Source organism: Bufo bufo, chromosome 4, assembly GCF_905171765.1.
Source record: "Bufo bufo chromosome 4, aBufBuf1.1, whole genome shotgun sequence".
Lineage (NCBI taxonomy): Eukaryota > Metazoa > Chordata > Amphibia > Anura > Bufonidae > Bufo > Bufo bufo.
The window spans coordinates 572,415,863-572,435,688 of NC_053392.1; the positions used below are offsets into that span (position 1 = coordinate 572,415,863).

Consider the following 19,826-nt stretch of genomic DNA (forward strand, 5'->3'; position numbering starts at 1 on the left):
TAATTTCTCCAATGCACCCAATTTTTAGCATTTTCATTTTCTGCTCTCTTCATTCCCAGATCCATAACTTTTTTATTTTTCCGTTCACATAGCCGTATGAGTGCTTGTTTTTGTTGAACAAGTTGTACTTTCTAATGGCTCCATTTAATATTGCATACAGTGCAGTGGGAAGCTGAAAAAAAAATTGGGTTTTGAAATGGAAAAAAAATAATTTAAATTAATTCCTCCACAGTTTAATGGGTTTTGTTTTTACGGTATTCCGCATGTGGTAAAACTGACCCGTCCCTTTTTTTATTCTCCGGGTCAGTACAGTTAAAATTATACCACATTTATGTCGTATTTCTTGTGTTTTAATACTGAAAAAAAAGAACTTTAAAAAAAAAATTATTATTTTTTTTTATTTTTTTTTTTTTCATCGCAGTATTGTGATCCACATAACATTTCTATTTTTTTAATTTTTTTAAGTTATGTCTATGGAGCTGTGTAGGGGACTCCTTTTTTGCGGGGCAATCTGTAGTTTTTACTGATACCATTTTGGAGTGTCTATGACTTTTTGAACACTTTTTATAAAAAAAAATTTGGGGAACAGAATCGATGGAAAAAAAATAGCGAATCTGCCATATGGGATAAATGTTTTCTGTGGAACGGGGGTAACATAGTACATAAGACCGAAAAAAGACATTTGTCCATCCAGTTCGGCCTGTTATCCTGCAAGTTGATCCAGAGGAAGGCAAAAAAAAAAACTGTGAGGTAGAAGCCAATTTTTACTCACTTTGGAGGAATAAAAAATTCCTTCCCGACTCCAATCAGGCAATCAGAATAACTCCCTGGATCAACGACCCCTCTCTAGTAGCTATATCCTGTAATATTATTACACTCCAGAAATACATCCAGGCCCCTCTTGAATTCCTTTATTGTACTCACCATCACCACCTCCTCAGGCAGAGAGTTCCATAGTCTCACTGCTCTTACCGTAAAGAATCCTCTTCTATGTTTGTGTACAAACCTTCTGTCCTCCAGACGCAGAGGATGTCCCCTCGTCACAGTGATTTAAACTTTTTTATATTATTTTTACCTTTCTTTTAGGCCCCCAAGGGGTGTAACAACATGCAGTCATCAGTTTGCCATTTCTGTATAGCAATGGGATTCGGTACATTGCTAAATAGAAAATTCTGTATTTTCCACCTGCAGGCTTACATTGGAATATAACCGTGAAAGGCCTGCTAGGTTCCAGCAGGCTCAGGTGTTTCCTTTCAAAGCGAATGAACAGCTCCCCCGATCGGAGTGGAAGCGCCTTTCTTCTGGGCTTTCAGATGCCGTGGACACATTTGACCATGGCATCTGAGGGGTTAAATGTCTACAAACAGCGTGATCGTCTGCTGTAAAAAAAATAAAAATCAAATACAAATATTAAAGACACAAGATACATGTATGCTGCAGGTCAGGAAAGGATTGATGGTGCAAACCGAATTATAATCTGTAAAGCATCTTGTAGATATTTTTGGGGTTCTTGATTTTTTTTTTTTTTTTTTTTTTCTTTATTTCAAATGGGTTCATACCTGATGCAGTTTTATAATTGTGGCCACCCTTAGTAAAGATCTACAGGTGCCCATGATTGGTAGAGATTTGTATATCACTCTGTATGGGCGTCTGTGAAAGGGACCTTTAAATCTACTGATGCCTTTTCTGTGTCCTGTTCTTCATCAGGAAAGTTAAAGGGACACTGCCGCTTTTTTTACCCTGTCGCGCCCTGTTATGTACCGGACGCAGACCATTTGTAACATAAAACAGTAATTTACCAGTTTTTATGTTTCATTATACTCCTCCACATGCTCGGTTGTATTTTTTATCCTCTCTGATCCGGTTTACTATGGAATTCCGGACTACAATAAAAATGTAAAACGTCTCCTGCTCGAGCTTTGAAACCTATTTTTTTTTTTATTATTATTATTATTATTACATCTAAGAGCTTTTTTTTTCTCCCATTTTCCCCAGTGTCTTTCTTTTAATTTCCTTTCCATCACGGCTCCATACGCAGAGAATATCTTTTCACATCATGCTTTCTGAGACTGAAGTCAATTAGCTTGTCCATTTGACTGGCACCATAATTGTTCATTAATTAATCGTTTTGACCTAAAACAGTTCTATTCACGCTGTGGGAATTGGGTATAGTCAGCACTGACTATAGGATAATTGTTTTGCCATCATTTTGAAAAGCTGAATTTTCTCGCTGAATGTAATGGCAATCATAGACTGCCTTTCTCCGTATTTATAGATCCATCTATCTCGCGCTCTGCGCTGTCGATCTTACCTCTCAATAGACAAGCCGGCTCGCCATTGTTTAATGCCGTTTTCAAAGTTTTGGGGATTTTTAAATGGGGCAGATTTGTCAAAGATGTGCTTTTAGTAAAAAAAAAAAAATATATATATATATGTATTTTAATAAAATATATCTCCAGATGTGACCATGTAAAATTGTACCCCACTCCAGTTCTCCCCGGCTTAAGCTCACGTGTCACCCAGCTACGATGCTTCCGCGAGCGTGACATGACCGTAATCTGAAGCGATACCCTCGGAGGGTCTCTATCTCTGTGGCAGCGTCACTTTGCAGCCTTGAAATGAACCTGCAATTTAGTCTTTACGCCAAATGCTAAAAAAAAAACAAAAACGTAAATGTCTCAGTGGGGTGCACGCTAGGGAATGCTAAATAGGGAATTGGCACGGGAACCCGTGGAGTAGGGCTCATTTTCACCCTTTTTGTCAGTATTTCTGCAAGAAAATGAATGTTTCCCTTGCATGTGTATTTTACTTTTTTAGCACAACCCCTCATCTGGGTGTAAAATAGTAATTCAGTTGCATGGCAACGCAGGCTGCTCGCAACGGGTAAAAATAAAAAAGGCAGTTTGATGGTAAGGTGTAAAATACGTTTATTTTAAAGGCAAGTAAAGTATGATATTTGTATGCTTTTCAGTACAGCTCCTGGTAAGTGTGTTGTCTTTTATATGCTGCAGGTGGCACGTCTTTGTGCACCGCTGCCAGTTATGTTTTCATTCAAATTTTAGTAGCTTTCTACTGTAATTTCGACCTGCAGAAGCAATGCGCCCAGGAACTTCGTAGCAAAACCACATCAGCTTGTGAAACTGGGCATGGTTTTGCCAGTCGCCATAAATGGGAGGAATTCAACACATATGAAAGCTCCCTTAGCTCTGGCTGACTGGCCATAGGTCCTACAGGGAAGCTGCCCGGTGGGCCGATGCCCAGGGGTGGGTCGCCTGAGCCCTCCTCGCGGCCAGCTAGTGGCAGTTTTTGGGCATGTATTTTGTGCTGCACTGGGGTGGTATAATGCGAAATATTGTATTGCTGGCCCCATCTACCTGTGCTGTACCTGCCCTATGTCAGTTTGGACCCGACTGCAAAGTAGGACCACTTATTTTTTTTTATTTTTTTTGTTTTATGTACACGACCCTATGTATTTTGTGGTCCACAAAACACATATCCGGAAATAAAAAACACATGTGATGTCCATGTTGCATCCATATTTTTTTTGCGGATCCTTTTAACAATGCCTGTCCTTGTCTGCAGAACGTACAAGAATAGGACATGCTCTATTTTTTCAAGAGTCCTTAGGGCAAGGAGATACTCTGCTGCTGCTCATCTAGGGGCAGTGAGGGAAGACTATATGTGGCTGTTGCAGGTGTAAGAGGGGCACTGCTTTGATTATTGCAGGGTTCATGCCTCCTGGTTGCAGAGTTTTTGGAGCATTCAGAACAGATTTAAGAGGAAGAAGAGGTATAAAGGTTTCTGATGTTTTGGGGGGAAAACGGTGGAGGACTGGAAACTTAAATTGGCCCTGGATAAAAAACTAAAAGTGGCCTCCATGTTAACGGCAGGTCCTCCTTGACGTAAGGCGGGGAAACACAAGTAGGTTAGCCAGCAATAACATAGTGCAGCATAAAATACCGTCCCAGCTGAAACAAATACCACAAGGCAATAGAAAAGAAATCCCCCCACCCCCACCCCTCCGAAGCTGCCCCTCTGTGGTGGCCAACAACAGCTTCCATGTTTAATCCTCCTCCATTTGTACCTAAGAGCAGGAGTCTTAGGCCTGGATAAGATGTGGGTGCGTTGCGGGAAAATGCGCGATTTTTCCGCGCGAGTGCAAAACATTGTAATGCGTTTTGCACGCGCGTGAGAAATCGGCGGGTTTGGGTTAGGTGTTCTGTAGATTGTATTATTTTCCCTTATAACATGGTTATAAGGGAAAATATTAGCATTCTTAATACAGAATGCTTAGTACAATAGGGCTGGAGGGGTTAAAAAAATGAATAAAAAATAATAATTTAACTCGCCTTAATCCACTTGATCGCGCAGCCCGGCTTCTCTTCTGTCTTCTTCTTTGCTGTGCACAGGAATAGGACCTTTGATGATGTCACTGTGCTCATCACATGGTTCATCACCATGGTGAGGGACCATGTGATTGGATCATGTGATGTGATGTCACCACAGGTCCTTGGCCGGCAGCTCAACATTACAGAAGAAGACAGAGATCCGCAACTACGCGATCAAGTGGACTCGGTGAGTTGAATTTTTTTAAATTTTTTTTTAACCCCTCCATCACTATTTTACTTTGCATTCTGTATTCAGAATGCTATTATTTTCCCTTATAACCATGTTAGAAGGGGAAATAATACAGATCGGGACCCCAGCTCGATCGTCACCTAGCAACCATGCATGAAAATCGCTCCGCATCCGCACTTGCTTGCGGATGCTTGCGATTTTCCCGCGGCCCCATTCACTTCTATGGGGCCTGCGTTGCGTGAAAAACGCACAAAATAGAGCATGCTGCGATTTTCACGCAACGCACAAGTGATGCGTGAAAATCACTGCTCATGTGCACAGCCCCATAGAAATAAATACATCCGGAGTCAGTGCGGGTGCAATGCGGAAAACTCGCCCGTGTGAAAGGGGCCTTAGGAGCTGAGATGTAGGCCACAGCACTACCAGCCCTACCTTCAGCATGCTGCTTGTACTTCCCCTTTAATGATCCTTATAATGCCCCCAAGAAGAAAGGTCTCCAGTGCAGACCGCAGGCCTTTTCCAGCCTACCACCTCAGACCCCTGTGTCCCTGCGCCATTTGTAACCTGCCTTATGTAGTGGCCTGTGGTCTGTGAGGGTGAACAATAGGTCAAGGAGCCATAGACAACCAACTGTATCTATGTCCTGAGAACAGCCATACCCTTGAATTCAGGGGGGTGCCATCAGCCGCTGTCCAGGTACATAAGTACCTGATACTCCAGTGTTAATGCTGAGAGCATCTGATCTTTCTGTAACCTGCCAGTGACCATGTGGAGGGCTTGGGCAGCCCCTCAGGAAATTTCCTTCGCCCCTGGTTGAAAACGTTGTCTTCTGATTTATCTATGCTCAACCGTGCAGTGTCTGCAGAGCCTGTCCTTGTGGACTACTAATTGGATCCATATGGTGGCACAATACATATTTCTTAACAGGAAAAGGGCAGCCAGGGACCTGTCCCCCCCCAAAAAAGTATTGCTTGATATGTCCGTCACATGATTGGTGTTGGGCTGACATCAAGAACCCCCATTAATTCCACGTATGGACTGGTCATGGTTACAGACATCAATGAAGTAATTGCTGCACATATGTGATGCTCTCTATTGTAATGACTGAGAATTATGAATGTCTCTGAGCGCTCTTATTCAAAAAAACTCATTCATTTCAGTACAGTTACCCAGTGACTGTCAGTTTTCCGTTGGCGGTCATCAATGCTGGACTCTTAATATTTGTTCTTCTGCTTTGTGCTATAGGAACGATGTGCCCGCCTCCCTGAATGCCATGACCGAGTGCATTGAAAAGTACAAGTGCGCCCCTCTGTTACATGACGTGCTGAGCATCCTAGTGGAGAAAGGAGAAACAGATTTCCTTAAAAAAGGTGAGCATAAAATCCACTTCCTGAGTAATATTTTATTTTTGGAATTCTTTTTCCGGATCATGATTACAGTAATGCATATGTTAATGGGCAGACAGGTACTAAATCCAATAGGTTTTCATGTCTGATGTTGGAACTTGTCCAGATTGGGGTCTAATATTTGCGCCATAGGCTATATTAACGTGAATATGACCGTTTTAACATTTTTTATGTACAAGATGTCTGTAGTTGGAGATTCTCTTGATACAGGGCTTCAGATCCCCTGCTTGGACATAGTTAAAAGGGTTTTCTCGCCCAATTCCTTGGGGGACACAGGAAACCTTGGGTATAGCTCATCTCCATAGGAGGCGTGACACTAAGTGAAAGACTGTTAAGCCCCTCCTCCACAGCTATACCCTCAGCCTGGAGCGAGCGACTACCAGTTTTTTGCTTAGTGTCAAGGAGGCAAGACACTCTCTGCACTGCAGAGCTGTCTTTGCTAAAGATTTTATTTTTTCTCTTTTTATTATTTTCAACTTTTTTCCTTTTTTCAACAGGGACAACAGAGTCGCATTAGACCTCTCTGTTTTCCCAGGGTTGAGCTGCGCCAGTGCCGGTTATCCGCACTGCTGCCTCCCCCACAGAAGAAAAGGAGGACCAGGGCAGCCCAGCTCCCCTGCATACCGCCAGCACAAGGGTCGCCCGCCTGCAAGCCCCTCTCCAGCTTCCTGCCACTTCGGTGCCAGTGGCTGAAGGGGCGTCCCTGCTGGATGGACTGAGGGTGAAAACGTCGACTGGTGAGGTGGCTTTGGCAGCCGTTCCAACCCCCCCCCGTTAGGGTTTTAACTTCTGTGTTGCCTCTGCCTAGCCTTGTCACATTACAAGGCTTGCTGTCGGCTTCCCCCCCCTTGTGTGTGTGGAGCAGGACGGAGCGGTGCTCGTGGGGGAGGGTTTACTGCACAAGTTTACCTCAGGTGCTGCGGCCTTGTGGGGCCGCCTTTTGTTATCTCGGCCAGTGCTGCCGCTGTGTTCAGCTGCTGGCTGACTTCTCTTGCCGGCTACCGGTGTGTCATTCGCCGCCGGTGTATAAGGAGGTGGTCGGGGGACAATATTTTCTCGGCGGCATATTTGTTTGAATCGCGCGCGAAAGTTCCGGCGGGGGGCGGAGCTTCGTTCCGCTTCTCCTGTACATGTTAGACATTCAGTCGGGGGGGCGGACGTCTTTCTCCCCGCTCCTCGCTGGCCCCGCCTCCTCTTCGTGCCTGCTCTCAGGACGGATCGTTTTTACCTCAGGTTTTACCTCTGCTGTTGCCGCTGCTGTTGTCGCTGCTGTTGTCGTCCGCTCCCACTGTGACCTGGTAGGACTGTTGACCCTTTCTAGCTCTGCAGCCCTCTGGCCTGGACGCTTTTATATTACTTCAGCCAACATGTCTGACCCCTCAGCGCCGGCCGGTCCTTGGTATCACACCTGCACCGCATGTAAGGCGCCCCTCCCTCAAGGGCAGCCTGACCCGCATTGCTCGGCTTGCAAAGCCCCATTACAGGGTCCGCCATCTGTTGTGTCACCCCCTGGCCTATTGGATCCCCCTGACTGGGCTAGGTCCCTTTCCCAGGCTGTGGTCAGCCTCTCTAACGTTGTGGGCCGCCTTGCAGAGGTATTGCCCTTATCGCAGCCGGATATTTCCCCTGCTGGGCCCTCCGGGTCCGCTATCTTAGCTGACCCGTCTGAATCCCTCTCTCCAGGCGACACCTCCAGAGCCCGTCAACCCCAGAAGCGGTCCAGGGCGGAGCGCCTATCATCCTCGGATGCTTCAGTATCACCCCCAAGGGTGCGCTCTCAGTCGGGCCCTTCCTCGATACAGGATATGCCCTCTGAAGGGGAACTAGTTGATTCAGATTGTGATATGGACTCGGCCTTGCCTTTAAAACTGGCTTCTGCTGTGGGCCATCTTATTAACAATATTTGTGATACCTTTAAGATTCACGATGATCCTCCTAATTCTGAAAAAAACAGTGTTTCCTTTTTTCGCCAAAAACAGACGTCTGCAGTTTTTCCCCTCCACACTGACTTCTCGTCGGTGGTTTCCAAGGCCTGGGCCCGCCCTGATGCCCGTTTTACCCCGCCTAAGAAGTTGGATATCTGTTATCCATTCCCGGCGGATTGCATTACAAACTGGGCGTCACCACCCAAAGTCGACCCCCCGGTGGCCCGTTTGGCAAAAAGCACGGCTATTCCCGTTGCTGATGGCTCTTCCTTACAATCCACTGAGGATCGCCGTATAGAGGCCATTACCAAAGGTATCTTTGCAGCCTCCGGTTCCGCCCTCCGGCCGGTCTTTGCTTCCGCTTGGGCTGGAAAAGCGGTTTCAGAGTGGGCTTCTCAGCTGGATCAGGAGCTTGACTCCGACGTCCCTATTCAGGACCTCCGTGCTCTAGCCCAACTTATCGTTCAAGCCGGCAAATTCGTCTGTGAAGCATCCCTTGATGCGGGGGCTCTCATAGCCCGTTCGTCTGCCCTGGCCGTTTCGGCCAGGAGGGAGCTTTGGTTAAAAGTTTGGACGGCGGACTCCACGTCAAAGCGGTCTCTTACTGGCCTTCCCTTTACTGGTTCTCGATTGTTCGGGACCCGCTTGGATGAAATCATATCCGAAGCCACGGGGGGGAAGAGTACGCATCTTCCTCAATCTAGGACTAGGACCACCACTCGAGGCCGTCCCACTTTTTCTCGCTTCAGGTCTTCTCGCAGGGCTCCCGCACCTCGCACCTCTTCAGGTCCATCCCCTAGCTCTGTCCAAGACAGACGTAAGAAACCTTTTTTTCGGACCCAGCCCTCCTGGCGCAAGTCACAGCCTGCTCGCCCTCCCGCGACCAAGCAGAACACTACCTGAAGGTGCGCCCCCACCCGCCCGGGTGGGGGGACGTCTCTTCCTGTTCAGGGACTTCTGGCAGGCGCACGTCTCCGACGCCTGGGCTCTCGAAGTTGTGTCTTCCGGGTACAAACTCGAGTTTACGTCCCTCCCCCCAGTTCGGTTCTTTCGCTCCCGGGTTCCCCGGGATCCCCAAGGGGCGGCCGATTTCTTTACTGCCACTCGCACCCTTCTGGACAAAGGGGTCATCGCTCCGGTTCCCATGGAAGAAAGATTCAAGGGGTTCTATTCAAACCTTTTTGTGGTCCCCAAAAAAGAAGGCTCGGTTCGTCCCATTCTGGATCTAAAACGGTTAAACCGTTTCCTTCGTCTTCAGCGATTCCGGATGGAGTCTCTCAGATCGGTGGTGGCCTCTCTGGAAAAAGGGGAGTTCCTGGCCTCTATCGACATCCAGGACGCCTACCTTCATATTCCAATCGCTCGGTGTCATCAGTGCTTTCTGCGCTTTGCAGTGGGGTCCGACCACTATCAGTTCGTTGCTCTCCCCTTCGGGCTGGCGACGGCCCCTCGCGTTTTCACAAAGGTCCTTGCCCCTGTCCTCGCCTTACTTCGTTCCAGGGGAGTTTTTCTTCTTCCATATTTGGACGATCTCCTTATCAAGGCACCCTCTCTGTCACTGACATCCGCCAGTGTGGACCTCTCGCTACAAACCTTACGCCGGTTCGGTTGGATTATCAATCTTCCCAAATCCGCTCTTGTTCCATCCAGGCAATTGATCTTTCTGGGGATGCTGCTGGATACAGATGCAGCGGAGGTTCGGCTTCCGTCAGAGAAGCGCCAGCTCCTTCATCGGTCGGTTCGGAGCCTTCTGACCCACCGCCATCCTTCCTTCCGGTTCAGCATGCGGGTCTTGGGACAGATGGTGTCCTGTTTCGAAGCAATCCCCTACGCGCAGTATCACTCCCGCACCTTTCAGACTGCCATTCTGTCCGCATGGGACAAGTCCCAGGAAAGTCTGGATCAGCACTTTCCCCTTCCCCCCCAGGTTCGTTCCTCTCTCCTCTGGTGGTTACGGACCCCTCTCCAAGGGAAGTCCTTCCTGCCGATAACTTGGTTGGTGATTACCACCGATGCCAGTCTGCGGGGTTGGGGGGGGGGGGGTGTTTCCTCCTCGGTCCGTACAAGGCACTTGGTCTCCATCGGAGTCCAAACTGCCGATCAACGTTCTGGAGCTGAGGGCGGTTCTCCTTTCACTCCGGCATTGGACTTCGCTGCTTCAGGGTCTCCCTGTTCGTGTCCAATCGGACAATGCCACGGCTGTGGCATACATAAATCATCAGGGGGGCACTCGCAGCGCGGCGGCGATGAGGGAGGTGTCTCTAATCCTTCGCTGGGCGGAAATTCATGTTCCAGCCATTTCGGCCATTTACATCCCGGGGGTGGACAATTGGGCGGCGGATTTCCTCAGCCGGACGACGATCGACCCGAGCGAGTGGTCTCTGCACCCCGACGTCTTCGAGTCTCTTTGCCTTCGTTGGGGTCGTCCGGACGTGGATCTCATGGCCTCCAGATTCAACCACAAACTTCCCACCTTCATGGCCAGAACCAAGGATCCGGACGCTTACGGCGCGGACGCGCTCGTCCTTCCCTGGACGGAGTTCTCTCTCCTCTACGTTTTTCCGCCCCTGCCTCTTCTTCCACGAGTCCTTCGGAAGATCGCGGCGGAGGGCACGCCTGCGATCCTAATAGCCCCGGATTGGCCTCGTCGTCCTTGGTACGCCGACCTTATGTTGCTCCTGGCAGACGCCCCCTTGCCTCTGCCTCTAAGAGAAGACCTCCTCTCTCAAGGGCCGATCTTCCACCAGCATTTAGGGTCGCTACGTTTAGCGGCGTGGCTATTGAAACCGCGGTCCTAACGCGGCGGGGGTTTTCTGCTGACGTGGTCCGTACCATGATTCGTGCGCGTAAACCGGCATCGTCCAGGATTTATTACCGAACCTGGCGGGCCTATTTGAATTTCTGCGAGACCTTAGATGTTCATCCCCTTCGGTTTTCTCTCCCCACGATTTTATCCTTCTTGCAGTCTGGTCTGGACTTGGGTTTAGGTCTCAGTACCCTAAAGGGTCAGATCTCAGCGCTTTCGATCCTTTTTCAGCGACCTCTGGCTCCGCTCGGTCCAGTTAAGACTTTTCTTCAGGGGGTTGCTCACTATGTTCCCCCGTATCGCGCTCCCGTTCCATCTTGGGATCTTAATGTTGTGCTGACGGCTCTCCAATCTTCTCCTTTCGAGCCTTTGCGCAGGGTTTCCCTTCGCTTGTTGTCTTGCAAAGTTTTTTTCCTCGTTGCCATCACGTCTCTTCGGCGTGTGTCTGAATTGGCGGCACTTTCTTGCGTAGAACCCCTCTTGGTTTTTCACCAGGACAAGGTGGTTCTCCGCCCGGTTCCGGACTTCCTTCCGAAGGTGGTGTCCGCTTTTCACCTGAATGAAGATATTGTCCTTCCTTCTCTGTGCCCGTCCCCGTCTCATGCTCGGGAACGGGATCTTCACCGTCTGGATGTTGTTAGGGCTCTGAGGATCTACTTGGATGTAACTAGACCCTTTCGGCGCTCGGATTCTCTATTTGTGGTTCCGGAGGGTCCGCGCAGGGGGCTGGCGGCATCTAAAGTGGTTATTGCCCGCTTCATCAAGATGGCTATTGCTGAGGCTTACCGTGCTAAGGGCAGGGAACCGCCCTTTGGTGTTACCGCTCATTCTACCAGAGCGGTCGGGGCTTCCTGGGCTCAGCGGAATCGAGCTTCGGCTGAACAATTGTGTAAGGCGGCCACTTGGTCTTCTTTGCACACTTTCACCAAGTTCTACAAGGTGAACACTTATGCATCGGCGGATGCTGCTTTGGGCCGCCTGGTCTTGCAGGCGGCGGTTTCTTGATACCTGCGGTGGTTTAATTCATCTTGGGTTGTGGTCCCTCCCTATTTGTGGACTGCTTTTGAACGTCCCAAGGTTTCCTGTGTCCCCCAAGGAATTGGGCGAGAAAACGAGATTTTTGTATAACTTACCAGTAAAATCTCTTTCTCGCTCTTCCTTGGGGGACACAGCACCCACCCATTGTTTTGGTTGCCCTGACGGGAGTTTTGACTTGTTGGTGTTAATTTGGTTGATCCTTGCCTTTGTTTTAACTACTTGGGCACATAACTGGTAGTCGCTCGCTCCAGGCTGAGGGTATAGCTGCTGGAGGAGGGGCTTAACAGTCTTTCACTTAGTGTCACGCCTCCTATGGAGATGAGCTATACCCAAGGTTTCCTGTGTCCCCCAAGGAAGAGCGAGAAAGAGATTTTACTGGTAAGTTATACAAAAATCTTGTTTTTCTGGGCTCCTGATGTTGATTACCCATTCTCGGTATAGGTACTTTAAACTCAATAATAATACAGTGTATTCCAGAGCGCCTCCTTGTGGCAGCTGCAGGGAGCAAGACAATCACATTTAAAAGGGTTTTCGGGGCTTCCAATATTGCTGAACCTATCCTTATCGTAGGTCATCAGTATTCGATCGGTGAGGGCTGACACCCAGCACCCCCACAGCTGCTCCCTGCAACCACCAGCACCAGAATCGCCTCCTGTAACGGAACAGGAAGCACGACTCCGTTCTCTGTGCCGTGGCCGTGCCGAGTTACTGCAGCTCACATCATATTCCCTTAGACCTTGCACTACAGTACCAGCAGCAGGCACCTGGACGTACAGGTGGGCTACTGTAAAGGAGGGGCTGTAGATCTTACGGGTAGCCCTCCTTTTTGCTGATCTGTAGAAGTCACGATGATTGGAACCCCACGAAAGGGATGGACCATGAATTTTGGTTTTTGGGACCCCAACATTTTTTGCTTAAAGGGGTTTACAGGATTAGAAAAACGTGGCTGCTTTGATCCAACGTCAGTACCACACCTATCTCCATGGGTTGTAATACCGCACGCAACCTGTGGACAGGCTTGGTGATGCTATTAGAAGAAAGCAGCCATGTTTTTATAACTCTGGACAAGCCATTGCCAAAGACTGAAAACTTAGACACTCTATGTTGTAGGATGGTCCAAATTGACAGAATGGACGACACAAGTAGGCAGGGCCTGCAATACTATAGTGCAGCACAAAATAACACCCCAGCACAACCAAATACCACAGTGCAATACAACATACTGCCTCAGCAGAACCAAATACCACAATACTGCACAATATACTGCCTCAGCAGAACCAAATGCCACAGTGCTGCACAATATACTGCCCCAGCAGAAGCGAATACCACAGTACAGTATAATATACTGCCTCAGCCAGAAGCGAATACCACAGTACTGCACAATATACTGCCTCAGCAGAAGCGAATACCACAGTACAGTATAATATACTGCCTCAGCCAGAAGCGAATACCACAGTACTGCACAATATACTGCCTCAGCAGAACCAAATACCACAGTACTGCACAATATACTGCCTCAGCAGAAGCGAATACCACAGTGCAGCACAATATACTGCCTCAGCAGAAGCGAATACCACAGTACTGCACAATATACTGCCCCAGCAGAACTAAATACCACAGTACAGCACAATATACTGCCTCAGCAGAACCAAATACCACAGTGCAGCACAATATACTGCCTCAGCAGAACCAAATACCACAGTACTGCACAATATACTGCCTCAGCAGAACCAAATACCCCAGTGCAGCACAATATACTGCCTCAGCAGAACCAAATACCACAGTGCAGCACAATATACTGCCTCAGCAGAACCAAATACCACAGTGCTGCACAATATACTGCCTCAGCAGAACCAAATACCACAATACTGCACAATATACTGCCTCAGCAGAAGTGAATACCACAGTACAGCACAATATACTGCCTCAGCAGGAGCGAATACCACAGCGCTGCACAATATACTGCCGCCTTTACCACGGTATTCAACTTTATCACTGACCTGAGGATGGTGATACAGTTGAGTTAAGGAGGGCACCTGCTGCCATTGGTCAGGTACAAAAGTACCTGATGCTCCTAGCTGAGCATCGGATTGTTATGTACCAGGCCTGCTGAGGAGGGCTCAGAATGCCCCCTGGGCATCGGCCCACTGAGAAATTTCCCTGTCGAGTCTATGGCTATTCTGCCCCTGCATTTACCTATTTACATAGACCAATGTGTTGCAATGCAAGACCAACAGAGCAGCCAGTTGCGACCAGTGTAACATCGCTGTTTGCCGCACGTACTGCACGTCCTCCAGATCACATCCCCCTGTATAAACATGATTTACGTGTCTGCCATCAAATTGCTTCTTTCTAATGTTTCTCTGTTAAGTTGCATGCGTGATCTTTTGTCTCCCTTCTCGGAAGCATCATCATTTTCCCCCTTCTCTTTTTGTACAATTTAAGTAGTTCTTCCTAGACATTGCCAAGAGCCGAAGTGTAATTTGCATTGTATCGACTCACAAAGCCTAATTTATGTCATCTCATTGCGGCTTGGACATAACTAATATGCAAGCTCTGAATCCAGGTAGAAATGTTTATACGAGAAGCCTAAGAGAAAAGGCTTTTTGTAGCACTTAGAACATTCTGCTAACCTAAGCGTTTAATTACAAGCCTTCCCATTGAGCCGCCTTTTTTTTTTTAATCCAAAGAGTCCGCGGTTAGTCCAGACGTTTCAACAAAGCCTAATGAATGACAGGTATTATGCTGACAATATTATCCCGGTGCCCTCCCATGTTTTCCTGGATAATGAATTAAACCATCAGCGACCATACTTCATTCTAACTCCCAGGCCCTTTAGACGAACGTTCGCTGCGGCTTTTGTGGATAATAGCCGTACGTTTTGTAATTGATCTGTAATTGAGAATCACCTTTTCACCGGGAACATGTACTGCTGCGGGCACAGCCATTGTCTGCTTCCTCCCTAGGACTACATGAATAGACTTTATTTTACCCTTTTAAAAACTTTATATGTGATTAGGGAGGGGAAAGGTGAGCACCTTTTTTTTTTTTTTTTTTTTTTTTTTTCCCCCTTTACCAAATCATTCACTTTTTGAAAGCTTATTCTACATGTGAAAGCAAATCCAGCTCACTGAGAAGTATATTGTACAGGGCAAGACTCACTAGGTAACTGTGCTGGTGAACCCTGCTGTGACGTTATGGACAATGTACCATCTAAAGCTGCCCATGGCTATTCCTCCAGACTACCCGTGCACATGTACACTTGGTTTGGCCAAGCGTGCATCTATTCTATTTGGGGACAGGGAAGTACGCTGCTGCCAGGCTCCTCCTTGAGAAGAAAGAGACCTTTCCCCTGCAGTCTGCCACTGGAAGAGAGTCGGGACCATACACATTAGATGGTTGGGCAGTCCAATCGAAAAAGGTGGCTCTTTCAACATGCATCCGATTGTATATGATGAGTCTGTCACTAAATACCCCTCAATAAAACCAGCTGACATGGGGGCCGTGCCCTTGTCAGCTGAATCTAATGATGTTGGTCCCATCTCGCTCCGTGGCTGCAAAGCAGCGTTTTAATAACGTGCAAGTGAGTCCCTGGGTGCAACAAGGGTATTGCCGTTGCACCCAGAGGCTCCACTCGCTCTCCTACAGGCCACGCCCCCACCACTCGTATTGACCTGGCCAGGTAGTGAAGACGTTATCATGCCTGGCCTCAAAGTCTTGCGCCTTCACCTTTTGTTTTAGAGTTTGCCGTGAGGCCACTTCAGAATCCATCAGCCAGGTTGCTTCTGTAGTGTACTGCGCCAGTTCCAAATGCTGAAGCAAAGGTGTAGGGATGAGACTTCGGGGCCTGGCCTGATTATGTCTTCACTGCCCTGTGAAAGTGGTAATGGAGCGGCCTGTAGGGCAGTGAGCCGAGCCACTGGGTGCAATGGTAACACGCTTGTTGCACCTAGGGACTAATTTGCATATTGCAAAAATGTTGTTTTCTCCGCACTGCAGCCACTGGGATGGGACCAACACCATTAGATTCAGCTGTAAATGACACATCCACGTGTCAGCTGGTTTTATTGAGCGGTATCTAGTTACAAATTCCGATTAAATAATAAACAGTACAGGTGAATATAAGAAACTTTGTAATATTCTTAGCAGCACTTATCTCCCCCTCACAGCTCACTTTTCTTCATCCCCCTCCATATACTTCTTTGAGCAGCGCATGTGTTTCTCTGCAGCTCCTGCACCCTCTCCATAGACTTTTATCAGAGGCTGTAATCTGATCTGATTTAGGAGGTGAAGTTTAGACTTTAGATAAATCAATAGTACAGCTGAATATAAAAAAAGTTATATATTATATACAAGAAAAATTCACCTTTTTTTTTTCTCTAGCAGCTCACTCCTCCTCCCCATTCTCTCCATAGACTTATATGGGCAGAATATTTGTCTCTGCACTTCCTCCTTCCCTCTCTATAGACAACTACACTGCTCAAAAAAATAAAGGGAACACTTAAACAACACAATGTAACTCCAAGTCAATCACACTTCTGTGAAATCAAACTGTCCACTTAGGAAGCAACACTGAGTGACAATCAATTTCACATGCTGTTGTGCAAATGGGATAGACAACAGGTGGAAATTATAGGCAATTAGCAAGACACCCCCAATAAAGGAGTGGTTCTGGAGGTGGTGACCACAGACCACTTCTCAGTTCCTATGCTTTCTGGCTGATGATTTGGTCACTTTTGAATGCTGGCGGTGCTTTCACTCTAGGGGTAGCATGAGACGGAGTCTACAACCCACACAAGTGGCTCAGGTAGTGCAGCTTATCCAGGATGGCACATCAATGCGAGCTGTGGCAAGAAGGTTTGCTGTGTCTGTCAGCGTAGTGTCCAGAGCATGGAGGCGCTACCAGGAGACAGGCCAGTACATCAGGAGACGTGGAGGAGGCCGTAGGAGGGCAACAACCCAGCAGCAGGACCGCTACCTCCGCCTTTGTGCAAGGAGGAACAGGAGGAGCACTGCCAGAGCCCTGCAAAATGACCTCCAGCAGGCCACAAATGTGTATGTGTCTGCTCAAACGGTCAGAAACAGACTCCATGCGGGTGATATGAGGGCCCGACGTCCACAGGTGGGGGTTGTGCTTACAGCCCAACACCGTGCAGGACGTTTGGCATTTGCCAGAGAACACCAAGATTGGCAAATTTGCCACTGGCGCCCTGTGCTCTTCACAGATGAAAGCAGGTTCACACTGAGCACATGTGACAGAGTCTGGAGACGCCGTGGAGAACGTTCTGCTGCCTGCAACATCCTCCAGCATGACCGGTTTGGCATTGGGTCAGTAATGGTGTGGGGTGGCATTTCTTTGGAGGGCCGCACAGCCCTCCATGTGCTCGCCAGAGGTAGCCTGACTGCCATTAGATACCGAGAGGAGATCCTCAGACCCCTTGTGAGACCATATGCTGGTGCGGTTGGCCCTGGGTTCCTCCTAATGCAAGACAATGCTAGACCTCATGTGGCTGGAGTGTGTCAGCAGTTCCTGCAAGACGAAGGCATTGATGCTATGGACTGGCCCGCCCGTTCCCCAGACCTGAATCCAATTGAGCACATCTGGGACATCATGTCTCGCTCTATCCACCAACGTCACGTTGCACCACAGACTGTCCAGGAGTTGTCAGATGCTTTAGTCCAGGTCTGGGAGGAGATCCCTCAGGAGACCGTCCGCCACCTCATCAGGAGCATGCACAGGCGTTGGAGGGAGGTCATACAGGCACGTGGAGGCCACACACACTACTGAGCCTCATTTTGTCTTGTTTTAAGGACATTACATCAAAGTTGGATCAGCCTGTAGTGTGTTTTTCCACTTTAATTTTGAGTGTGACTCCAAATCCAGACCTCCATGGGTTAAAAAATTTGATTTCCATTTTTTTATTTTTGTGTGATTTTGTTGTCTGCACATTCAACTATGTAAAGAACAAAGTATTTCAGAAAAATATTTATTTAATTCAGATCTAGGATGTTATTTTTGTGTTCCATTTTATTTTTTTGAGCAGTGTATGAGCAGTTATAATTTGGTCTTTTAGTGAGCTGACAGTCTGCCTCGTCTCTCAAAACAGAATTGGCAGAGAATGTTAGGGAGAGAAAGAGGCATTTTTACTACAATATATTACAAACTTTCTTATAGTCACTAGTAGTACTGATGTATGCAAATTTTTTACACTGAATATTTAAAGGGTTGATTATGACCAACCTAAACTTTTGTCTTTGGCCACATAACCTTTGCTTTTAAGTAGGTGAAGAATCCCTGTTATAAAAGCTAATAAAATAAATAAATTCTGCTTTTTTTATTTATTTTTTTTATTTGTGATTTCCGTTTAAATGCAGTTTTCTGAGTGGTTAAGACAGAGCTTTTTCTCACATCATTTGAAATTATTACAAGTTATTGGTCAGATCAGTTTTTTACGATTGATTGATCCTTGGGATAGTTTATCAATATCAGATCGGCAGGGGTCTGACTCCGGCACCCCCGCCAATCTGCTGTTTGAAGAGAAAGCAGCACTCGTATGAGCGCTGCCTTCTTTTCTCTGTTTACCTGCTCGCCTTTGCAACTGCAGTGGTGAGCAGTGTAATTACAACTGTCGCATCCCATTCACTTCTATGGGACAGCTCTGCCCTATTCACTTGAACAGACGGAGCCGTCCCATAGAAGTGAAGGGGGGAAGCCATACTTATAATTACACTGCTCACCTCTGCAATTTCTGTGGCAAGCAGGTAAACTGAAGAAAAAGCAGCGCTCATACGAGTGCTGGCTACTCTAACAGCTGATCGTTGACCCCTGCCTATGTGATATTGACGTATCCTAAAGGAGTTTCCCCAACTTTGGCATATTGGTAGTTATATGCCATCACTCCTTAATGATTAGGGGTCTGACTACCAGTATCTCCATCTGTTCTTGGAAGGATCAGTCACAGATTTTCCCTTCACTGGACTGTTCCTGTCCTCCTGCTGCAACACAGTCCCTGAGATCTGACCTCCACCAATTATGAAGTGATTGCATAGCAACATACCATAGCTTCTTATGAAGGGAATACTTCTTTAATTCTACAGACACTCAGTAGCATTACTCAGTAAAAAAAAAATGGATCCAGAGTGGGTGATTATTTTTCTTTAGTCTCTGATGCTACATTTAGTGATTGGCCATGCTGGTCTGTACTGGAGCAAGTCATCTGCCATCTGAGAAAGCACTGTTATCTAAAATGACACAGAAGTTTATTACAGAATGTAGTCGGACTACTGAGCTCTGACTGAAAGCAATGGAAGTTATGATCAAGAGGTGGCCTAGTAGCATCGCCCAACCCCTGAAGGATCTGACATACTTTGTATTATTGAAGGGAGTTGTCTCAGCACAAATGATGATAATGGAGCTGGATGCATGTAACTTGCTAGGAAAGCTCAACAACACTTTTGTTTACTGTGGGTTTTGCGCTACTCATTCCATGGGCCAATTGGTTGACCAATATGCTCAGCCATTAATGAAGCTTTCCACTCTGTACAATACCTACTTTATAAAAGGGTTCCTTGGTCATAATCTGATCACAAAGTGCGCCCCCCACCCGTTGGAACCTAGGGCAGTCAGCTTTAATTTGGCAGGGAACTTGTTCATTCTCCCTGCAGCGCCTCTACAGTGAAAATTAATAATTACACTGTGCCCATTTAAATCGGTGGGTTGTTTGTGTAATTCAGGACAGGATAAGTCCTCCAGATGCAGAGCTCCTCTTTGTAAACGCCCTCCACTTTGGGCAAAAGATGACGATCCTGATCTGAGAACCCATCTTGGAATTTCCAAACCAGACAATCCCTTAAACTGTGGGATAACCATGCGGAAAATGTAAATGACATTCTGCACTTTGGTCATAAAGGGATTTTCAGTGCCCTTATTACCTGTTTTTCCTTCACCTGTTCTATACCTGTTTTTCCTTCACCTTTTCTCAGCATCCCTGCATCCTGTCAGGATATTTACATGTAGAACTTCCTGTTTTCATCAGCTTCCTGCTGGGTTTGCGAACAAGACCCAGCATGCTT

General features: G+C 47.3%; 1 protein-coding gene across 1 annotated transcript in view; it reads left to right on the forward strand.

Moving 5' to 3' along the window:
* LRPPRC (leucine rich pentatricopeptide repeat containing) overlaps positions 1–19,826 on the forward strand; it is a 184,599-nt gene that overhangs the window by 107,503 nt on the left and 57,270 nt on the right. The window contains exon 24 of the mRNA XM_040430335.1: positions 5,824–5,948. Coding sequence (XP_040286269.1) covers positions 5,824–5,948 — 125 coding nt within the window. The remainder of the gene's footprint in view (positions 1–5,823; positions 5,949–19,826) is intronic.